Consider the following 24,366-nt stretch of genomic DNA (forward strand, 5'->3'; position numbering starts at 1 on the left):
CCCCTACCTGCTGCCAAGGAACTACTCAGAGGGCTCGTCAGCCCAAACACCCTTCTGGGAAAGTGAAATGCTTTATTTTACCCAGAGCAAAAAAGCATATGATTAATTACAAAGCATGGGCTCAAGAGAAGGTTTCAGTCAGCCTTTCTAGTGGGTGGCAGTCACTAGAGCCTGGTTCCCAGGACTGGAGAAGGAAAGAAGCAGGTAGAGGCAATACTGTTTCCTAAGATCTGGGGCATGGCAACCATCCCCATCAAAGTTCAGCTTTAAAAATGCAGACACTCAGAAATGTAACCTTAGGCCAGTCCAAATATATATATATATATATATATATATATATATATATATATATATATAATCTCGATATATACATACATAGACATATGTAGCACCTGTCAGCTCCTCCCCTGGAGTGCTGCTTTGTCGCTCACAGGGCTTGGAAGAAGCCATGCTCACCAGCCTCTCCTGCATGCATGGCTTTTTTCTTTATTTTTAACCTTATCAAAAAGAAATGTCAGGAAGTCATAGCATTGATCAGCTAATAAATAAAAATAATAGTAATAGTAGTAGTAATAATATCAAAAGTAACCCCTCCCTATGAAGCAAATGTTCATGTAGCTACCTGAACAATTAGAAGCAGCAAATAGCAGAGCCAGAAGCAACCATGGCATTCACTGTAGCTGTCCAAGCAAATTTTAGTCATTGGAACCAGAAGATTCCACTAAAAGTCATTTCCAGTACAGACTGGAGATAGTCTCATCCTTTTTTTTTTTTTGAATCAGCATACCAAATTTTTTCAACAAATTAAAATGCATACAACTGCCTCCAAAATAATGACAGCTTTAAACCTATGCAGGATCCTATGACCAAAGGTCACATTCATATTTTAATGCCCTACCACTTTGAAGTTGCAGCCTTCACTCCATCTCCCCCCAGCACTACACACACACACACACACAGAGAGAGAGAGAGAGAGAGAGAGAGAGAGAGAGAGAGAGAGAGAGGCTAAATATACTCATGGAGCCACCCTCTACAAGCTGAGGAGACAGGAAGCCTTAGCCCATGAAACCCCTTGCCTACAGTTTCCTCTACTGCTCACATTCCAGACTGCTAAGGCTCTGAGAAGTGTCACTGCAGAAAGCAAATCTTTTTGAAGCACAGATGGCAAATGAGAAAGACTTCCCACAGAAAAAGGATACTTCCATTCCACTATACTAATGCAGGCTCTTCGGATGGGGTTATTAAGGGATAAACAGAAAAGGGCACGGGCAGGTCGGCTGTTAGACGAGTTACCCTGTTTTTTGCTCTTGGCATATTGCTGACGTTTTCTTTGGGAGAGAGATCCTACAGGTGGGGGTGCAGAGGTGCTCATGGTCTGGGCGGCCTTGGCCTGCCTGGCAGCATCGATCGCAGCTTGCCAAGACAGGACAGTCTGCTTGGAGCTGTTCGGCTGAGAAGTTGGTCCTTCACCAGAAACAGGGAGTCTGGTGCCTCTTGCATAGTTTGCCTCTGAGGAGAAGAAGAAAAGAGATTACTTCTTTTGGGGAAAAATAAAAGACTTCAATCCATACTATCTTTTTAAAAAGCAAAAGTGTCTCCCATCTTGTGTTTCCCATTTTGAACCTTATGTTACAAGTAGTGGGGTTGGCCAGGCAATGCAAAAGTCAGCAGAGCTGTGCTCTGAGCATCAGTCATGCAGGGTCAAATGTTGTGCCACACCTAACCACATTGGTACTCTTCCATACCTCTGTCTTCAAAAGGAATCTTTTAGTGCATCTCTTCTGACAAACTGAGGCTATTCTCACATAGATCCTGTATCTTTTCTGACTTGGAAAACACATCTCTCACGGCCTAACAGATACATATAACTGCCTTTCTCTAAAATTAATTATCAACATACATTCATACATACACACACACACACAGAGAGAGAGAGAGAGAGAGAGCGCCAATAATTCAGTAATCTTAACCATTTTAGGGTGTTTCTCCAACAGCTTTCCACAGCCATAAACGCATTTTTTTCTACATGGAAAAAAAAAAAAAAAAAAAAAAAAAAAAAAAAAAAAAAAAAAAAAAAAAAAAAAAACCTCTTCACTGGCACCAGGCGATACCAAAAGCCCCATAACAAATATCTAGATTATGCACTAACACTTCCTACAAATGAAAATTCATGATGCTTGGGATTCATTTCCTCCACAAGCTTTTGAAAACAGAAAAACATCTTTAGGGCTTCTTTCTTTTTCTTTCTTTCTTTCTTTCTTTCTTTCTTTCTTTCTTTCTTTCTTTTTTAAATTGCAGCAACAGCAGCCAAGCCAGCATCCAGTCAGCCTGCACCCCTACACCTAAGACACAGGGTGCATTATGCCAGGGAACCTTAAGGCCTATGCAAGAATTATCTCAGTATAGAGTAGCATCCCAGTACACACAAGCAAAATACTCAAAGGCGGGGGTGGGGGAGGGGGGGGCAGTGTTTCTTCATGTGCGGAGCTTGCCTCACTATGGGTCTGGCCATTCCTCGGAAGGTCTCACAGGTGCCCACGTTGGGCCACCATCACCTCTGCTGAAGCAGATGTCAAAGTGAGAGTGGTGGCAGAGAGGTTGGAGATCCGGGCATTTGCAAACCCAATTATCACTAAGTAAAGAGTCAAAGCAAGCACAGGTCTCCTGCCCTACTGTCCTAGGAACCTGGGACAGAAGCAAAGCAGGCAGGTGGCACTCAATCTGAGATCAGGGACTAATTTTGCGTTTCCTTTGAGAAGCGTTCACCCACCGGGAAAGGCTTTAAGAAAACCAGGGTTGGGAGATGCCAACTACCTTCACAGAGGGAACCTGGCCAAAAGCACCCCAACCTTCTTAAAACCGGCCCCGCTGGTGTGGAAACTGCACGTGGTGCCATGGCCAGGGCTTAGTTGCAGAGCCCCACAGCGGCAGCAACTCTCTGGGCATTGCTAGGTTACCGACGTGTGCACAGGAGGCACAGGGAGCGGGATACACGCTTCACCCGACCCTGTTCCCCCAGATCCCAAGACCCGGGGCTTCTCCCATGAGATGATGGGTGTGCGCTTTACCAAGCGACCTAAGGGGTAAAAGTGGAACAATCCTAGAATTTTCCTGATGCTACTGGGGACCTTCTTCTTAGTCAACCAGAGGCGCGGGGAGGGGGGGTGGAGGGGGGAGGCTGGAAAAGGGGCTCAGGCTGAAGACTAACACCTCCTCTTCCATCATCGCTCAGTGGCGATGAAAGAGGAAAGTTGAGCCCGAGGACACTGAACCCGAATCACCTCACTCTCGCCCCTTGGCTGCACAGTACTCCACACACTCAATGGCCGCCCCCACCCCAGCAAATGCAGAATTAACTCTGACATTCAGGGCCCGAAGAGGAGAACGGAGTAGCTGCCGCGCATCGCCACTTTCTATGTAGATGACACCAAGCCAAAAGCATCATCTCCAACCCCCTCAACCCACCCAAAGCAACGGGGATGGGGGTGGGGGGTGGGAAGATTAGGATCATGATAGGAAGAGGTTTGGCAGCGGGTACCCAGGCTCTGGCTGCTCACCGTTCGCGTGGTCCTCTTGCTGCTGCCGTTGATGCTGCATTTTTTTCATCATCATCATCATCATCATCCACGAGCATTTATTGAGCGCCTACTGTGTGCAGGGCACTATGCTCAGCGTTAGGGAGGGGGGAACGGGTATGGGAGGTTACAGATAGGTAGGAGCTGCGGTCCCTGCCCTTATTTTCGCTTCAGCAGGGGGTGGGGAAGGACAGAGACAAATAACCAAAAATAAGGATAATTTATAAAAACCGCCTGCCACCCACGCTCCTTCTTTTTTTGAAAAATGGAGCAAAATAAACTTTTTGTAAAAAATAAAATCAGATGTATATATTATCTTAGTAATATATACATGTAATATACATATATATTTTTTTGCTGCAAAGGAGAATTGGCTTGGTCCCCTCCTCTAGCGGAGGGACACCGCGGTGGTGCCCGCCCGGCCGCCCGGGCCGCTCGGCGCGCCCCCCATGCCGCCCGTCCGCCCGCCCGCCGCGGTGCCCGGTGCCCCGCCGCCGCCGCCGCCGCCCGCGCCGCCGCTGGCTCGGGACCGCGGGCAGCCGGAGCTCACATCCGGGGACGGAGGCGCTCGCCCGCCTGCCCGCCCGCTCCGCGCCCGCCGCGCCGCGCTGCACGCCGGCTTCGCCCTGGCGACGCTGCGCGCCCGCCGCCGCCGTCCCCCGCCCTCCCCCGCGCGCCCGGGCCTCCCACCGGCCGCGCCGCGCCCCAGCTGCCGGCCTGCGGCCCACGAGCCCCCCGGACTCCACGGCGCGCGAGTCGGACGCCGCCACCCCCGGGCTGGCGCGGCTGACCCAGGGTTAAGCGCGCTGCGGCTGCTGGCCTCCCGGTTAACCCCCTCGGTGCCGCCGCGCGGGCGCCCCTTCCCGGAGCCAGGCCCGTGGGGCCCCGTGCCTGCTGCTAGGGGCGCCGATGCGCCGCTCCTCTGCATGGAGGCTGCTGGGGCTCCTGGGGTCCGCTGGGCTGGCTCTGGTGGCCTCCACTCTCTGCACACCTGGGGGAGACCCCCCACCCCACCCCCGGAACCCAGGTGCCCGCAGGCGATCGCTGCTGCAACATCAAAGCTCAAGGTTCGAGGGCTCTGCCTGGACCGGACGGGCGTCCCCCTGCCCTCACACCGTTTCCTCCAGTTTTGGGGTGCAGAGGAACAGGGGAGCCTTGCTCTTTAGGGAGCACTGACTGTCCTCAGGGAACTGCCCTCAGCCCTGAATCCCCTCCTCCCTCGCTTATGCATACGTGGTCGTGGGCTCCCTCCCTCTCGCCATCACCTCCACGTGTGTTTGGAGGCAGGTACAGAGAAGTAACAGCCAAGGTCTTTCTAACCGATAGTGCGGAGAGGTAGACTGTGCAGCTCAAATTGATGACTCCTTTAGGCATGAATACTTTGTTTTTGTACCTTCTCGGCCTCCTGTTTGGAGTGGGGAAGGTCTACAGGCCCCAGCTCCTGGCTAGAGGGGGAAATACTGTATCTAGTGGTGACTGATATTTTTCTTTTAGCTTTGTGCTGGCTGTTGGGGAAAGGCGTCTGCTTTGTTAGTTTGCAGGATTCGATTTATTTGCCTTTGTTCGGATCTGCTTGTTCCTACTGAGTTTTAGAACGTTTGAGAACAGTGTCTTTAAAGCAAAAGGCTTAGCATGAATTAAGAAAATAAATGTTTCTGGGAAGGTGCTCCATGCTCAAAGACAACACACTGAGCATCTCTGATTGTTTGGGGGAGGGGGTGCGGGAGGGGGGGGATCCACCTGGGAAGAATGACTCTCCAGGGGTCTTCCTGAGAGAGGGATATCTAGTAAGGAAAGAGGAAAACAACCATGCTTGCCTGCTTTTTAACTTTGCTTTTTGGAGAGTGGCAACATTGGGAAATAGCCCCTGGCTTGTGTAACAGAAAGCTGGTCTGAGCAACCTCACCTGTGCTGGTGCTTAGCTGAAATCAAAAAGGATGCAAGAACTTACCCTTTGATAGGTCAGATTTTCAAGGAAGCACGTATTACTATAAGAATTCCAGGTCTAAAGCTCAGCCTTTGGAGACTTCTACAGAAAATGTCTTGCTAACACTGGCCCACAGTTCAATTCAGTTCACTAGACATCTGGTAAGAGCAATTGTCTAGGCTAGGTGTTACCGGGTTAGATCTATGTGGTGCAGCCCCTTCCTCAAGGACAAACCATCTACTGAAGGGAGCAGAAGCTGCACTATACCAAGTGCAAGGAAGCACTATGAAAGAATCCTATGGAGTCCTGTAATTGAAGGACTCTGAGAAGTTTTCCCAGTTCTCTTAACTGCTTAACTAAGGAGGGAGAAGAGGTGGACCACAGGGCAATGAAGCTATTCTGTATGTCACCATAATGATGATGACATACAGCATTATTTGATTGTCAGAAGCCATAGACCTGTGCACCACAAAACTGAACCATGATATAACTGTGGGCTGGAGTTAATAATAACCCACTGGTACTGGTTCAACAATGGTAACATATGTGCGGCAACCCAAGATGTAATTCTAAGAGAAACTGTTGGAGACATCTACCTACTATGTAAATTCCCTGTAAACCTAAAAGTTTGTTTCTATTAAAAATGGGTCTGATTTAACAGAGCAGGAAGAACAACTTGTGGGAAAAATGGAGGCACAAAAGAGATTAATGTGTGGGTGGCATCTGTTTGAAAATCAACGAGTGCACAAGTAGTGTAGAATCAGGGAGGTGGGGGTCTCAGGACCACTGGAAGAAGGCTGTTTAGTGACTGGCTAACATCACACCTGGCTCCTCTGCAGTGGGAACCAATGAAGGGGTTTTAACTGAGAGTTGGCAGGATTAAACTGTGCGGGTGTTGGTTCTACACTCATGATACAAATAAGCATATGGAATTGAAGGATATATATATATATACATATATATACATACATATGTATACATACATATATATACATATGTGTGTATATAATTTTATTTACTTGTGTGTATGTGGAATTCCCAGGAACAACGTTCTAGAAATAGCTATCATTATGCCATGTAGGGGTGAAGGGAGCAGGACTGAACACAGGTGCTCCACCATGTAGGGTGAAGGGGGCAGGACTGAACACAGGTGCTCCAATTTGGTATTAAATGCTTTTGCCCTCTGAGCAGTAGGTATCTCAAGAGAGCTTGGAGTTGAAGTTTGGAGCTCCCATTTTTTGCATCATCATCATCAAATTTTGAGGGTTTGAGGATTTCTTTTTTTCTTTTATGAGGCAGAAATTGTTTTTTGTTTTTTGGCTTTTTGGGGGGTTTTGTTTTTTGGGTTTTTTTGTTTGTTTGTTTTTCCATTCTACATAGTTCTGTATGCTTTGGCATACTTGAATAATTTAAATATACATATATTCCTATGATAAGGTAAATTATTGGGAAAATAGGTGGTGGCTAATATTTTTTGAGGTTTTCTGTATGATGAGTTCTAATGCAAGCACTTGCAGGTGTTGGCTCACTTAATTCCCATGAAAAGCCAATGAGTAAAATACTGTAAATATTCATATTTGCAGATGACAAGTGACACCTAGGAACTGGCTTGCCCCAAACCACACAACCACGTAGCACTGAGCTAATGAGACACAAGGAAAGGCCAAAATGAAAGATATCTATTCTAATGGATTCTAGTGGAGGGACAGTCATCACCTTCAATTGTGGACCAAACAGCGAGCCCACCAAGTTCCACTGAATAGTTCCAAAGTCAGCCAGAATCGGAGGATCACAAACAAAGAACAAAAGACCTAAATGTGACAAAAAAGGGACCTCTAGGGAAGAGGCTAGGACCACAGTGGGAGGAGGGAGATGGCACTGGAAGGAAGGAGGCCACAGAAAGAGGGAGATGCAGCAGAGGGTGGAACTTGGAGTAAACGGAATGCACTATTGTAAATCGAAATTGTCCAAGAGTAAATTTAATCATTTTTTTAATGCAAAGAAAGGAAGGAAAAGAAAGAAAGAAGGAAGGAAGGAAAGAAAGAGATGTTCTATATGCAAATCCTTAACTATGTCACTGTATACACTGATTCTGGGTATTCTTCTCTGTGCCCTTAAAATATAAAACATGCCCACTTAAAGGCGCAGAGCTGGCATTTTAAATGTGGCACTACATCTCAGGAGTCCTGTCCTGATCCCAGCATGGCCTCAACAACCTTGCTCCCATCCCAAACTAGATGCTCCATCACTCTGGTCTACCTCACTATTTATCCACCTTGTGTGCAAAAAACGTGTCACTTCCCAGACCGTAAACCGCCTCTCCTTTCCCCTCACATCCACCCTACCCTTTCACATGGTTCACCTTCACTGTGGTCAACAGTCTCCTCATTAGGCCGTGAACATGCTGTGCTCATTTCTGACTCTGCCTTGGCTCAAATTTATTCACTGACCTGAAATCCCTGCCTTGCTGACCTCTAACTAAACCCTCATATTTAACAAGCCTCTATGGAGTCCCTACTTCCTACCAAATGCCTCCCATGATGGTTCCAGCCACCTACCTAACGTGCGAGCCCCCCACCTTGCACCCCTTCCCTATAGCACCCGTTATCTCTTTAGTGACATGGCTTTTGTGTCTTATGTGATTGCATTTTTGGCTGTAAATCCTGACTCTGCAAACACAGTTCAGGTCCTTAAGCAAGGATCATTTCCTGAGTCCCCTCCTCCAACTACCAAGTGTGGTGCTCACAGCAGGCACTAAATATTCTGATTAATTTTCATGGGATCATAAAAGCTCATAGATGTCTCTAGAAATTGTCAGCTAATATTTACCAAAATCCCATAAAGTTTATTGTAGCACACCCGGCCCTCTGATGGTAAAAAAATAAAATAAAATAGAAAATCAGGTCCTTCACACACTAGGAAATCTAATTAAGAGAGACAAGCAAATGGATCCTGAAGGCTATATGCAGAATAGATCTGTAAACACACTGGGAAGTTGGGTCTGAGTGAGTCTCTCCACTCACAGACCCTGGTGCAGAGAGAATAGCCCTGACCTAGTGACCACCAGGAGAAGAAATGAATTAGTTTGGGGCTGTGTGTCCCAATGGCATAAACAAATGCAGAAGTGAGAAAGCAGGCAGATGGCTGGCAGCTAACAGAGCTTAGAGAAGGGTAGGAAGATGTAAAACCAGGGTCAGGGGGAGTCCCTAATTCTAGCTGTCTACTCAGGGTGTCTTCCTGGAGGCTGGCAATACCTATAAATACCCTAGTAAAGTCTTCAAATTATGACAGTTCCCATATATAGATTTATCTATTGATATTTACCATATTCAAAATTCAAGCTGGGATTTAAAAACACTTTAAAGTAGTAATAAGATCATGATATGTTAACATTCTGATTTTTTTACAATGAAAAGTAACCATTTTACAGAACAAAATAAAGGTAAGAGTGACAATGTTTTACATTTTTATAAATGTCTTTACTAACTAGCTGAGCAAAGACAGATTCCCTGTATTTGTTACTGCAGTCAGTCTAGGGCAATAGCTGTATGGATCGAAATGTCTGATGAAAACCCAGCCTTCCATAGATGCCGTTGGGAAAGGGTGGGCCATTTGAGTAGCCATTTCAGAGAACTCATGGGTATTATTCTTTGCTGTGACACCAACTCTACCTTTAAAGGTTGCTTGAAATGTAGAATTTTAAACCCTACTTAACTCTATTACACTAAATCCATGTCTATATTGCAGTTTGAACAGATCCCTTATCCATCTGTGGTTTGGTAATACCAGGCATTGGTCATTAGGAAAATACTGGTTCACTGAGACACGTATTTTCCAAATATCAGCACACTTTATCCTATAATATATATATAAAAAAACACATTTGTTTTTATCACTAACAGTCTCATCAGAAAATCTTTAATATTGGATAGCTGTCAAGCTCTTGGTGGTACAGAGAAGTTTTTCAGATTTATAATTTTCACTTGAAAGCTCAAGTTTTATAATTGGCACAAACACTGTCAAGTTTTTTTTTTCTTTGAAGTAACTAGCTCACTACATCTTCAAGAAAATATCTGGCAAATACTTAGGTCTGAAGAGCCAAAGTTTGTCAGTAAAAATGATATTCCATGGAAAAGGAGCCCATCCCACAAGTGTTGCTGTCGCTGTGCAGCAGGAGCGTCCCATGCATTTGTCCCAGTTTGTCACCCAGAATGTTAATAAGACAGACTCACAGGATTGAGATTTAACTGTGTTAGCAATTTTTACTGCTTCATCAAGGAGGTTCGTGTGCATGTGCTTCTGTGTGCATGTTTGGGGACGAGCAGGTACCCATGTACATGTATGTAGAGGCCATACATCAACCCAGGGTTTGGTCTTAAGAAGACAGATTTTGATACCTGCCCTGGAGCTCTCCAATTAGATTAGTCTGGCTGGCCAGCCAGCTCCAAACATCTGCCTATTTCTGTCTCTCCAGTGCTAGAATCACAACTACACACACACACACACACACACACACACACACACTATGCTTGGGTTTTTACATATGTGCTGAGGATCACACTTGTCCCTGTGATATACACACTACCAAGTTAGCTATTTCCCCAACCCCAAGGAGTTTTCTAAGTAAAACAAACTTTGGGTTCTGTTATATGCGCGTGCGTGTGCGTATGTGTTGTCTGGGTGCACATGCGTGGTGAGAATAATGTGCAGCTCACTTTGTTGTCACTATCTTAGTTAATGTAAAAACAACAACAACACTTAGCTGTTGCTGATTCTGTATTGTCAGTACAAATACCAACATAGTAGAAAAGTCATGTAAGTCTTAATGTTGCTATGAAAACAAGTTTGACTTCCAAGATCCCTTAGAAGGAATATCCCCTCCCCCATCCCAGGTCGAGTTATCAGATAATATACAGGGTGCCTAACTGGTACCTGGGACATGCTTAAACTAAAAAAAAAAAAAAACAATCAACAACAACAACAAAAACCAGTTATTTATTGTTTATTTCTAATTTAATTAAGCTTCCTACAATTTTATTTGCTACCTCTGGGAGTCTATAGACCACACTTTGGATGCAGGTAATCATGCTTCTCAGGCCACTTTTAAGCAGGAAAATATCAGAGTTGTGTGTCACGAAAATAGCTCTGTCTATAGTAAGCAAGACTGTGGGGGGGCGGGCAGTAAGAAAGATTTGCAGAATGCAGGAAGGTCTGATGGGTCAATTAAAAGTTATTAACTGAAGTTATTGCCAAGGGCAACATTATTCTAAGATTAGGCAGGAGGAAAACAACAACAACAAAACACCAGCCATGTAGGAGGTAGCTTTCAGAGAGAGAAGGTCCCTCCCTATCCTGGAGTATAACTAGGCATCCATACTCCCTTCAGCCTTGCTGTCTCCCACCACCAGGATTTCTCCTGGGATGAAAGGCCTGCATGGCTGTGCTCAGCTGTGGAGAGTCTTGATAACCTGCTAAGATCCCACCCAACAAAACTTGCAGTCCTTTCTTCACACTTCGGCCCCAGCGAAAGAAGAGTCCAGCTGGTCTTTCTCTTCCATCAAGTACAGCCCACATCAGACAAGAATAATTGAGGTCCCTTTAACTGGTTCATTCCCATCTCCCTTAACCCAGTTTTTAAACCATCACTGTCTAATGCACCAAATCCCTACTTCCCTAGTTGGGAAATCCTGGCAGCATTTGATATACACAAGCTGTATCCCATTACCCATGATTCTTATGTTTCCCATCTGTGAAATAAATCGGTTGTGACACGTGATCTCTGAGGGGTCTTAATATTCTAATATGTCATACCAGAGAAGCTGGACTTTACACTCAAGTGGATTTAGACTCAAAACCTGGCTATACCTAGCTATATTTGGGGGGAGGGGGAGTAGTCATTCACTTCTTAGGGCCTCTGTTTCCTCAGTTTAAAAGCTGGGGCAAGCCCAGTCACAATGAGATTAGGTGTCTGTAATCAATCACAATATCTGTAATCAAACACAACACATAGAGACTGAGACAGGAGGATCAGGATACATTCTAGACCAGCCTCAACTCTATAGTGAGACCCTGCCTTCCTCCAAAAGAAAAAAGAAAAAAACACACCAAGGATAATTGTACTGATTAGTTGCAAAAAGTGTGCATCCTCTGGCACACTCATCAAGTTGAAACACATAACCTGGGTGTTTAGCTTAAGTAGACCCAGTTAGAGAAAGAAAGGTGGAGGAAGGTGCTTTAGAACATCACTCCCCAAGTAAGATATCATCCACTGTACTGAAATGGATCTCCCCTTTAAATTAACATCATTCTGTCCTTCAACGTAATCCAAAATCAGTGGACCACAATAGGGTTTGTATTTTGTTCTACTTTGATACCAAGCACGTGTTTTAGCATTTAGGATTCAACTGTTAATGTCAATACCCCCCAGCAGATATCATAGATCTGAGATAAGAGTAAGATAAGCGTTTGTCCACTGCACATGTGACAGCATAGGAACCTAACTAACACCACTAAAGCACAGCCAAGTTCAGGTTAACAGCACGGGCCAGCTACTGGAAACAACACTGGGACAATCATACACTGCAAAGGAAAAATAACGCCAATCTGTACCCAGGCAAGCATAAGGGTGAGTTTATAAGGACAGGAAGTTGTTACAGAGATCCAGAGAGTAAACACACGTCAGAAATTTTATAGTTCAAACATTATAGTTTCCTTTTTGTTTCTTCAGAGCAGTTGTTTAAATACTCAGTTCACAACATAAAACCAAAGTTTAAATGTCACCAGTATCTCCCACAGTATTGCTATATATGTAGACCCAGATTTCCAGCTATTTAAAAAAATAAAATAAAATCTGAATCACAAATCTTTGATACTTAGCATAAGTTTTTTTTTTAACTTTTAAATTAAAATATTTAAAAGGGAGCATTGCATAGAAAATTACTGGGATATCAAGACTCTCCACAGCTGGGCATAGCCACACAGACCTTTCATTGCAGCTACTCCAAAGGCCGAGGCAGGGGGTTTACAAATTCAAGGTCTGTCTGGCAGTATAAAGTCCCATCTCAAAAATGTAAAAACAGTTTTCATTTCCTTAATTTTTTCCCTTACAAACAAAACCCATAGAAGTGAGCAGTAGTGTAAGCCAAACATGTGATACATGTTGGTAAGCCTGGCTGCTCAAGACCCAAAACAGAGGAATCATGAGTTCAAGGCCAGCCTTGGAAATTTAATAAGCTGGAACTGTAGCCCAGTGGTAAATTGCCTGCCTACCACATTCGATCTAAAGTAAAGAAAAAAAATACCTTCAAAGGGTAATATATATCCACAGAAAATCTGTAAAATGTGGAACTCGGGATGAGGGGATGGCTTAGCTGGTACAGCACTTCCCTTACAAGTACAAGCCCTGAGTCTGCCCTCAGATCCCACATTTTAAAAGCTAGACATGGTAGCACACGCTTACAATCTCAGCAGGGAGGAAGCAGAGGCAGACAGACCCCTGGGGTTATCTGACCAGCTAACCTAGTCTATTTTGGGAGTTTCAACCCAAGGAGAAGACCCTGCCTCAAAGGAGGTTGATGGTGTTTCGGCAATGACACCTGCAGCTGACCTGTGGCAAGTGAGATGGCTCAATAGGAAAGGTACTTACCAGCATCACTGACAACCTGACGTACACACACAAGCACACACACTCACAAGCATGCACACACATGTACACTTGAGTGTGCACTCACACATACATATACACAAAGACCTTTTTGCACACGTACACATGCATACACACACATATGCACACAAACGTATACACATGCACACATACCACATGTACACACTCACAAATAAGTAAATACATGTAAGGGAGGTGTTAAGGAGTAAAAGAAAGAAGTATAAACCTTAAATGCAAACTCCTTCAATCCCTTTGACTAACAAAGCAGGGAATACTCAGTCAGTGTTGGAACATTTTTGTGTGTGCCTGTGTCTGACAAAAATGTAATCTGAAAATGCTTCATGACTGGGGTAAAAGGAAAAAAGGATGCTAAAAAATGGAATTGGACTGCAGGCTTGAAAAGTTGATAAAATAAGACAGAGTTTATATAAACATGCACAGAAAACTTTTTAAAGTTCCAGTTTGAGAATATTTTATGTATTTAAAAAACCACATTGCAAGATTCAAAACCATTTATTTTGAAGGACTGTTATAAAAAATTAGATAATTCAGTAAAGATTATGTGTTTCGTGCTCTAATGACCAGGTTGGCACTTTCCCACCCTGAAATGTGGACCTTTCTATTCAGTTCCTGCATTTTTCAGGTTGCTATTTTTAATGTGTGTTTATAGTACATTGAAGACATCTCAGTCAATCATGTATTAAGCAAAAGAATCTCCATGACAGGGAGACACACGTGGTAGGCTTCATTGTCAACACATCTATGAAACTGGATAAATATTTGTTAGTGTTCCATTTTGATAAATACAAGAAACACATGGAGCTAAGGGAACCAGATCAAAAGCTCCACTTTTATTTTTTCAACAGTTAAAGCTTCTTTAACAGCAAATAACTGAGAATTCCAGGGTGGATATGAGGGGTTTACAAATTGCCTTCTGTAACAAGCATACTAGATAGACTTTTGATAACAGCTAAGTTGCAAAAAAAAAAAAAAAAAAAAAAAAAAAAAATCGTGGCCATTTTGTCCCATGAATCAAAAAGCCTGAGCAAGGTGGCATCTCCATTGGGACTCTCAGGACACGCCCACAGCCTGTCTCCTGTGCACTTTCCTCCTTTGTAGCAGGCTCTGACTGGCTTCCTTTCCAGGCTCCTTCTGCCTCACTGGGTTCCTTTGTCATCCACACAGCTTTCTGCTTGGAAATGTCTCCTTCTGCCCCTTATTACTTTGTCAAATTTTCTTCATACATCTTCAAAATACTGTAATTATTATCATTCACTACAGACGGACAACGAGGTGACTATTACACCCAAGACCCAGAATCAAATCAAGGTTCTCATTTTGGCCACACTGGTTGACATTCTATAACTCTGCAATGGCACAACTTAAAACTAGGCAGAATACAGACTAGTGAACAATACAGTCAAGATGACTAAAGGTGACCCCAAGAAACCAAAGGGCAAGATGTCTGCTTATGCCTTCTTCCTGCAGACATGCAGGGAAGAACATAAGAAGAAAAATCCAAAGATTCCAGTCAATTTTTCAAGAAGTTCTCTGAGGGGTGGAAGACAATGTCTAGCAAAGAGAAATCAAAGTTTGATGAAATGGCAAAGACAGATAAAGTACACTATGATCAGGAGTTGAAGGATTATGGACCAGCTAAAGGAGGCAAGAAGAAGGACCCGAATGCCCGCAAAAGACCTCCGTCTGGATTTTTCTTATTCTGCTCCGAATTCTGCCCCAAGATCAAATCGACAAACCCTGGCAACCCCATTGGAGATGTGGCCAAAAAGCTGGGTGACATGTGGAATAACTTAAGTGACAGTGAAAAGCAGCCTTACATTACCAAGGCAGCAAAGCTGAAGGAGAAGTATGAGAAGGATGTCGCTGACTGTAAGTCTAAAAAGGAAAGTTTGATGGTGCCAAGGGTCCTGCTAAAGTTGCCCAGAAAAAGGTGGAAGAGGAGGAGGAGGAGGAAGAGGAAGAAGAGGAAGAGAGTAAACACTCTGTCTCCTTGTGAATACCTTAGAGTAGGAAAGTGTTGTGCTTGACACAGCTCTTATTGGATTCCCATCTATTGCTCTTGTTAGGTTTAATTACAAAATTTGATCACAATCATATTGTAGTTTCTCAAAGTGTCAGTGGTTTACATGAAATGGCCGTGGGTGTCCACAGTACCCTGAAACTGTATCAAAGTCGTACATAGCTCCAAACATTTTTAAAATGAAAAGGCACTCTGGCGTCTTCCTCACTCAGCACGCTTTGCTACTGGTATCACAAGGCATTTGAAGATGTTTCTGACATTTTGTCCTTCACTCGTAAGGTAGTGTTAACTATATGGTTATTGGCTAGAAATCCTGAGTTGTCAGCGGTACATATCTATAGTTTGTAAAGAGAACAAAACAACCCAGACAGATTCTTGATGCTCCTTGTTTGGTGTGGGGGCTGTGAGGGGAAGATGCCTTTTGGAGGGGGCCGTAGCTCAAGGCATGCATTGTGAGGCTGGACCTGTTGATACTGCGGTGGGCATCCGTTTAGCTTCAGGTTGTCTTGTTTTTGTATACAGTGGCATAGCATCCTGCTGACATTCTTAGTTATGAAAAGGGCGGGGTCAGCTAGCATGAGAAGTGTTTGGAGAATTTTTCTTTAGTTAAGTGCAGTAGATTTTAAACTTTTTAAAGAAACTGTAGAACTCATTGTTTTCCAAAACAAAGAGCTGCTGCCATCAGTGGAAGTTCAAGAACCCTCTCTACCTAAACACAATTTGCAACATTCTGTTATTTTTTTGTATGTTTAGAATGCTGAGATGTTTTTCAAGTTAAATAAACAGTATTATATTTTTAAAACTGAAAAAAAAAAAAAACCTAAGCAGAATAATACAAGCGCAAGGCTCTAAACTTCAGCCTACTCCTCACTGCTGTGAGAACTGTGGCGGTTGGTCTTCCTAAATACCTACCATAAGGTCACGGGTGTATGCCGACATAGAGGGATTAGAATGAGAAAGCATCCTATACATCATAAAGCACAAGACCTGTGGTCTTCAAAGTGTAGCTACTGATGCTGTAGCAGCAGCAGCACCTAAGAACCTACAAGAATCGCAAATTTATCCAAACGGTCACAGACCTCCTGGATGGGAAATTTTATAGGCAGGACACCACAGTCTGCCTGTCAACAGTTTTCCAGCTGACTGACAGATACACTCTGGCTTGAAGACACTGCACTCTGCAAGTGAGCCTCTCTCTGGTTCCGGATAAACGAGCCAGCAGGAGGAATGTTAGTGTCTTTGTGTTGCCATGATACTATCATGTGACAAACATGATAGCTTATCCTTTGGGGTTTTTTTTTTGGGGGGGGGGAGGGAGTTCAAGACACAGTTTCTCTATGTGTAGCCTTGGCTAACCTGAAACTTACTCTATAGACCAGGCTGCCTTCCAATTCACAGAGATCCGAATGCCTCTGCCTCCCGAGTGCTGGGATTAAAGGTGAGCACTACCACCATCCAGCTCTTCTTCAATCTTAATCCATCCTTCAAAACAACAACATTGGATCTAGTTCATAGACTCCCACGATACTTACAGCGTGGGTCCTATAATTGCTGACATCTTTGAGGACAAGGAAAAACAATCTGAACAAAGAAAGCTAAAATCTCTAAGGAAAGCCTATTCACTATGGCTTCGACTATACCAGAGATAAATTCTGCCATGTCTCTACCAGGCACACTGTTGCTAGAAATTTCATCATTTTTCCCAAAGGCAGAGTGTGCCCACAAACATGTAATCATAGAAGCAAAAAAAAAAAAAAAAAAACCTTAAAGATTGGCCCTGGAATATCAGGCTGAGGAGAAATAGACCACAGAAGACATAGAACCAAGCAGATAGGATTTTTTTTCCTGTGTACTAGAAAATGTAGGACTAGCACTACATAACCATCATAGAAATGGGTCTTCCAATAAAGACACTTAGCCTTCTGCTTCTTTCCCTTAAGCATTCTAGTGACCCTTTTAAAGAAGTATTTAAGCTGGGTGGTGGTGGAGCATTACCTCTGATTAATCCCAGTACTTAGGGGGCAGACGCAGGCGGATCTCTATGAGTTTGAGGCCAGTCTGGTCTATTGAATGAGTTCCAGGATAGCCAGGACTACACAGAGAAACCATGTCTCTAAAAAAAAAAAAAAAAGTATTTGTATTGTGCAGTATAATTTAGAAAGCATTCTCCGGAATGCTTGCATACTACAGCCCTATGAGAAAGAAAACCCAATCACCAAGGAAGAAACGTGGGCGTGACTACTGCTAATATATGGCATATGTTCATAATCTATGCATATGAACATATATGAATCTGGGCTTCCCAACTCTAAGCCTACTTTATCATCCTGATCTGTGTTTACTAATTTGGTTGTATTCTACTGCAGAGATGACACATATTAATGCTCAACCCCATGCTCCCCCAGAAAGAAAGATACCAGGGCTTAAGTGCCCTGGGACAGAACGTGAATCCCAGGCTCCCACCCTGGGAGTAGGTTCCCAATTACTCCCACTGTTTACCTCCTCCATGCGTTTAGAGCTCAAGAGCTTAATGACTTCACAGATGGGCAACATTGTCAGCCATGGAAGAGAGTCTGCTACACATAATTGTACTCTGAAAATATCACTGGGGAAGTGTGTGGATGAGTCACAGAGCTGGCAGGGGAACTTCGCACAGGCCAGGCCCTTCTGGTAATGAACTCCACAGGGCTCTCTTGAAGGTGGCCTAAGCATGTCCTTCCCTGACTCTAGGCCTAGGGTTGCTGAGGCCAAACAGAAAAGACAATGCTTGCTCTATCACTGAGGTCAACACAATGGGTTCAGGCACAGAAGTGGAACCTAAGTTATTCTAAAGCACAGCAAAGTTCTATGGACTAACATTGTAACATTTCCAAGCCCCAGCTCTGGGCTGTAATACCAAGTTACAAATTCATTCTTCAAGACCTGATATCACAATGTGATATCATGTAATACCTGCCAGGTGTTGTTCACCATCAAATCTTATTGTTAATGTTTGGTACTAAAAGAAGTCCTCATTATCCTCTGCAAGCCAGTATCCAGCAGCAACTGGTACTCGGGCATTTTCTCAACCAGAGACACTTTGATGGAGGTGCCGTCTCCTTGTGGAGCACACTCTGAATTCTGTCACATGGCCTTTATTGAACCTTCTCTCTCTTCCATTCTATGAACTAACGTTTTCATTCTTGCCTTACAGTTCTGTAGTCCTCAACCCTTGCTACATCTTAGAGCTCCTTAAAGTATCTGAGCCATCAGATAAATAAGACTAATGAGTCTTATTTGTGGGTCTGGTTTATCAGTATCTTAGAGACCCATTGTCCTGGACTGCATCACCTTCAGACTTAAAGTACACAGAAAGGCATATATATTCGTGATCTTGTTAAAAATCTACATTCTGATTCAGGAAGCCTGGGAGTGGACATAAGATTCTATGTTTATTTTTACCTGTTTTGCTTTGTTTGTTTTGAGACAGAGTTTTCTCCACAGGTCAGGCTTACCCAGAACTCAACGTATCACAAGCTGGCCTTGAACTCGTGGCAGCCCTCCTGCCTCAGCCTCCCAAGTGCTGGGATGATAGGCATGAGGCACCATACCCAGCAACCTTCTGTGTCTCTGAATACCTCTCTTACTCTGATACCTCTGTGTCTCTGAATACCTCTCTTACTCTTACTTCTGTGTCTCTGAATACCTCTCTTACTCTGAGGTCGTCTAGAGACCTCTCATTTCCAGGCACACTCTGAGTAGAAATAGCGTAGGGCTCCAAGTGACAGTCTCTTCCTCTGCCTGGCTGTAAGACCCACGCTTCATCTCCCATTGCTTCCAGCTCTCATCAAGCCAGCTGAGCTCTCTTGGCCCAGAGACCTGTCACTCCGTCTGGTTTTAGCTGGAATTCCCAGCTAAATCTTTATCTAATTCAATCTCTCCCTTAGGCCAGGACCCAGCCTGGGTTCTGCTTGTCTTCCCTACTACCTAAGCTGACTAACTCTTTCTCCCTCTACTCTCTCACATGGGCAGAATCAGTGAGTCTCTCACCAACAAGAAGTTCTTCAGCTAGGGATGGGAAGAAAATCAGACATAGGGAAAACTAGCCTGGGTACCTTGCCAAAGTCATTCTCCTTTCTAAAAACTGTTACAAATGGCAAAAGTCTACCTGGTAATGACTAGATTATATCAGTTGGGAATTTTTTTTCAAGTCATTTATTTTTTCTTCAAAACATCTTCAGACAGTTAACTCAGTCATTCTGGACTTCTGACGGGGCTGAAGACCTATAGTCTCATAGCCAATCCTGGCTATTTACTTTGAGAGAAAAGATCTGAGTGGATGGTTTTCAGCTGACATTCATTCTAAAGCCAAGAAAAAAGCCAGGTTCAAAACTAAGTGTTTTAGTTAGGAGAGATGACAGAGGTTCTGGTTAGTCAACAAAATGATGGGCTGAGTATTAGGACTATCTTGTACCTCATTGGTACAATTAGGAATAATTATGCTCTAACTGTATTTTGAGAGAAAAGTTTTATTTTAAAAGGAAGGGTGATATGTAGGAGGAGCTAAGGGGGAAGGAGTACCGAGAGGAAAAGACAGAGTAAGGAGAGGAGAAGATGAAGGAGAGGAGAAGCTAGGTGATGGGAGAGAGAAAGAGAGAGAAAGCGGGGGGGGGGGGGTGGGGAAGGGCATGGAGGCAGATGTTCACATGTCTCCACCAGTCAAAGATAGTTGATATATCTAGGTTGGGTATTGGGTTACACTTCTGATTGATATTGAACATTACCAAACTTATAAAGCCTTTGATTAACATTTAAAAAATTGTATAAAAGCAAAAAGGAAAGGGAGGCATGGGATAGGGGTTTTCTAGGGAGGGGAAATGGGGAAAGGGGATGGCATCTGAAATGTAAATAAAATATAAAATAAAATTAAAAAAAAACATCTTCAGAAACTTCAACACAGTAAGCCTGTAGGTGTGTGAGACATTAGCACGTAGGATACATACATATATGTGAACACTCAAGAGGAACCACAGAGAGGCCTCCTTCCACCTAGCCGTCCCCTTCACACTCATTGTGTTGACCAGCAGACTGAAGGATCATAAAACCATCACTTAATAGCAGATTCAGCCTGAATCTAGCTTTTAGAATTTTGGATGATTTCACCTCCCTAAATGGCTACATTGCTCTATTTCATAGAAATGAAACTGGCAGATGCTGAGTGGTGACATGCTACAAGATGGCCGTCTGCAAGGTCAGACGAAGGTCATAGCAGAACATGCTTGTCTTCTACAGAGAACTTAGGCCCCTATCCAGTGTCAGGTTTCTAACTGTTCTTTTAAAACAAAGTTCAACTCTGCCTTGAGCGAGCTTCAAGCACTTCTCCAATCCAGCTCCCACCTAACTTGCCAGCATCCCTCCCTGCTGGACCATTCCACTCCGACTTCGTTTCTCAAAGTGAGTACTGACCCAGAAGGCAGAAGGTTGCTTCTGGACACCGCCCCTGTGACATCTTGAAGAAGGAGGTAGAGCAATTGTCCCATGTGAATGTAGATCTGGACCCTGTAGATGCTCATCCCTTAAGGGACTGCAGGCTTAACCTTTCTAGGATAAAGTAGCTTTACTTCTCACTTCTGCTCCCTAAGGCTTCCACAGGGAAAGCAGCACTGTGTGGAACCCAGATGATTGTCATGCTGTGGCCAGAGACGGTTAATTGGATTCTGAACGATGAGAAAGCGGCAGGGAGCTGATTTTGCCAAGCCTCTGACAAGACAGAACAAGCTCCAAGCTCCGTGGCCACTGTGGTGGCCAGTGGGGGAGTACTGCCATGCAGATTGCTATCGCCACCTATGGGGATAGTCAGGTTGAAGAAATTAGGGGGATGTGGCAGTAGTAGTGACACTTCCAACAGAGTCACTTCCACTTTGGTGTAGATTCTGTGATGGCAAAGAATTATAAACTCATAAGGAAACAATAGCAAACTCTTCCCATAAGCAAGCTTCTCTGTGCCTTAACATTAATAATTTATTTTCATAATGCCTCATTTCTATGCAGTTCTTTAAGCCCCCGAGGTAGATCAAGACACTATGACCTCTGGTTTATAAAGGAGTATGCTGGAACTGTAATGATTGTGTTGGCCTAGGTTATACAGCTAGTGGATGGCTAGGCCAGAACAGAAGCTCAATGGCACGGACAGAACAGAGGTGGCTGGAGGAAGCAGGCAGATACGGCAGAGAGTGTGAAGCTTTCATCAGGAACCACATCTGAAACACGAGGAGTGGACAATTCTAATCCCTACTTCTTCATTCCTGGGAGAAAATGATCCCTCGGTGGTGACAGGGCTTGGAGAGCAGGCTATGATCTAAGACTGCCTTAAAATGAAGGCTCTGCAATCAGTGCATAGACTCTTAGCTCATCAAATTGAGGAAGAGAAGTGAGCGTTGTGTACTCGGCTCTGAGCGGAATGTTTGCTTGTTACATTTATTTGTATGTGTGTGCATACACATGACACAGCGTAGGTGTGGAGGTCAGAGGACAACTTAAAGGGGTTGGTTTACACCATTTGGGTCCCAGAGATCAAACTAAAGCCTGCCAGTTGGCAGTAAATACCTTTACCCACTGAGCCATTTAACCAGCACCTTAATGAGACATATGTATCAACCACCACTGAGGATCAGGGAATATCACAAAAGAGGGAGTGGAAAGAATCATAAGATCCAGAGGCTAGGGAAGAGTACTGTGGAACACTCTTCTAACCATGGCACAGCCATTGTGCCCACAGACTCCCGGAAGCTGTGGTGAAGCTGCACAAGACCTGCACCTGGTCAAGCTAGTCGATATTTCAGCATGGGTAGCAGAGGGACTCGGCAGGCATGTTCATTAGTATAGAATTCATAGTTCATAGTATAGTAACTAGGAAAGGGAAGCAGATGAATGGGTAATAACAGTGTGACGTTTATACACAATGGAACTTTACTCCACCATAAGTAAACAATGAACTTTGTCAGAAATGGATAGATCTGAAAAGTATTAAACAGAGTGATTTGGTCTCAGAAAGACAACAATCATACATCCTCTCTAATTTAAAGATCCTAAATTTAATGTTTGTATGTATATAAGAAAGGGGTAAGAGAATGGTGATAAACTACAACACTGGAGAGCAGACCTGAGAGGGGAACACGACATACTGAGAAGGTGGGGCTAGGCAAAAGTCGAATGCAGCCTGAGAGAGGAAAGGGGCTCTTAGGGTAGAAGAATAGAAACAGGGAGTGGGGAAGCAGGAGAAAAACATCAAAAACAATTTGGTTTGAAGAATGCAATAGTAAGACCTACCTCTGTGTAAGCTAATAAATAATCATTTAAAACGTTAGCAGTGTGACTTTTCCTAAAACCAAGCACAACATCCACTCTTCCGGCCTTGCTCACGAATGTCTGCTTGTCATTTCCCAGCTAGGAGCTACACATTACTGAGAAAACACCAACAGTAGCTACGATCTTTCAAGAAAACAAGCTAAGTAAAGACTTCAGGTTTTAAAGAACACAACAAAGATTTTTTTCCCAATTCTCTTCCTAGAAAATTATTCTTAAAATAATGCAAACATAGAACCAATCTTGGGTGGAAGAAGGCAGCCCCAGGGGATACATCTACAAGGCAATACCTGCACTTAAGGCTCCAGGAACATCTCAGAAGAGGGGGCAGAAAGTTATAAGAGCCATAGGAACAGGGAGTATGCTGTGGGATTGTGGGGGGTGAAGAGAAGCTAAACCCATGGTACAATATGGCTGCCTAAACATGACCTGAACAGTAACAATATTAATAGACGTGCTGATGCAGAAGAAGTCAATTTCATAAGGTCCCACCCCTAGACAAGGAACAATAAGCCATTAATGACAGACAGACAGACAAACAGACAGACAGACAGAGACAGACAGACAGAGAGAGACACACAGAGAGAAAGACAGAGAGAGACAGAGACAGAGAGAGAGAGAGAGAGAGAGAGAGAGAGAGAGAGAGAGAGAGAGAGAGAGAATGAATTAGCCTCTCCCAGGGATGAGGAAAATCCTCTTATTGGTTATCCAAAACAAAGTGGTAAGCAGAAAATCATAAATACATAAGCCACATTAAACAGATTAAGTGGTGTGTGTGTGTGTGTGTGTGTGTGTGTGTGTGTGTGTGTGTGATAATTTTCAAAAAGAAGTCATGAATTTGAGATGGAATGAAGAGAAGAATATGGGAAGACTTAGGCTCTGGCCTAAGTCTTGAATAGGCTTGGCCCTCACAGATTAATATGTTTGAATGCTTGGTCATAGGAGTGGCAATAATTAGGAGACATGGCCTTGTTGGAGGAAGTGTCACTGTGTAGGCGGGCTTTGAGGTCTCCTCTGCTCAGGCTCCAGCCAGTGTGGAAGAGAGCCTCCTCCTGCTGCCTGCAGAGGGCAGTCTCCTCCTAGCTGCCTTTGAACCAAGATGTAGACCTCTCAGCTTCTTCTCCAGCACCATAACTGCCTGGACAGTGCCATGCTTCCCTCCATGATGATAATGGACTGAACCTCTGAAACTGTAAGCCAGCCCCAATTAAATATTTGTCTTTATAAGTGTTGCCTTGAACATGGTGTCTGTTCACAGCAATGAAACCCTAACTAAGACAAAAGGGAAGGAGAGAAGCGATATAATTTTTTAACATTTAAAAAAAAAAAAAAGGAAGAAGAAAAGTACATGACAAGGCAGAAGAAGGCAAGGCCTTAACACCTTCAAGAGATCCTGGCAGGAAGCAAACCAACTCAACATGGCTCAATGGAAAACTACAGAGTGGCAGGAGCCAAGGCACTTGCTCCTATTAAATCTGTAGTTGAGGCTCCCAGCTCATAACACTGGAATAGCTTGGAAAATGTATTTCTCCTCCAGAGAAAAACTACAAAATCATGACAAAATGTCTAAACTGCATAAAATAATTGGAAGTTGATTGAAACCAGACATAAGATACAGAAACACAAGCTTTTGAAAAAATGGGAACTGGAGCTGGAGAAATGGGTCCATAGTTAAAAGCACTGGTTGCTTTTCCAGAGGATCATGGTTCAACTCCCAGCACCCATATAAGTAACTCACAACCCTCTGTAATTCTAATTCAAGAGGATCTGATGTCATCTTCTGACCTCTGTTGGCACCAGGTATTCACGTGGCGCA

General features: G+C 43.9%; 1 protein-coding gene and 1 pseudogene across 20 annotated transcripts in view; one reads left to right on the forward strand and one right to left on the reverse strand.

The window, feature by feature from the left end:
* Positions 1–24,366, reverse strand: part of Cacna1d (calcium voltage-gated channel subunit alpha1 D) — a 428,745-nt gene that overhangs the window by 303,992 nt on the left and 100,387 nt on the right. For 13 of the 20 annotated variants that reach the window (XM_076931332.1, XM_076931327.1, XM_076931331.1 and 10 more), the window contains exons 1-2: positions 3,558–4,005; positions 1,200–1,509 (exon numbers count right to left, since the gene is read on the reverse strand). In XM_076931332.1, the coding sequence (XP_076787447.1) occupies positions 1,200–1,509; positions 3,558–3,624 (377 nt within the window). In that variant the 5' untranslated portion in view covers positions 3,625–4,005. Of the gene's footprint in view, positions 1–1,199; positions 1,510–3,557; positions 4,010–24,366 lie in introns of those variants that run through there. The other 7 variants (XM_076931316.1, XM_076931317.1, XM_076931314.1 and 4 more) reach the window with 3 other exon arrangements.
* LOC143441604 (high mobility group protein B3 pseudogene) lies at positions 14,206–15,980 on the forward strand (annotated as a pseudogene).

This window comes from Arvicanthis niloticus, chromosome 3 (genome assembly GCF_011762505.2).
Source record: "Arvicanthis niloticus isolate mArvNil1 chromosome 3, mArvNil1.pat.X, whole genome shotgun sequence".
Lineage (NCBI taxonomy): Eukaryota > Metazoa > Chordata > Mammalia > Rodentia > Muridae > Arvicanthis > Arvicanthis niloticus.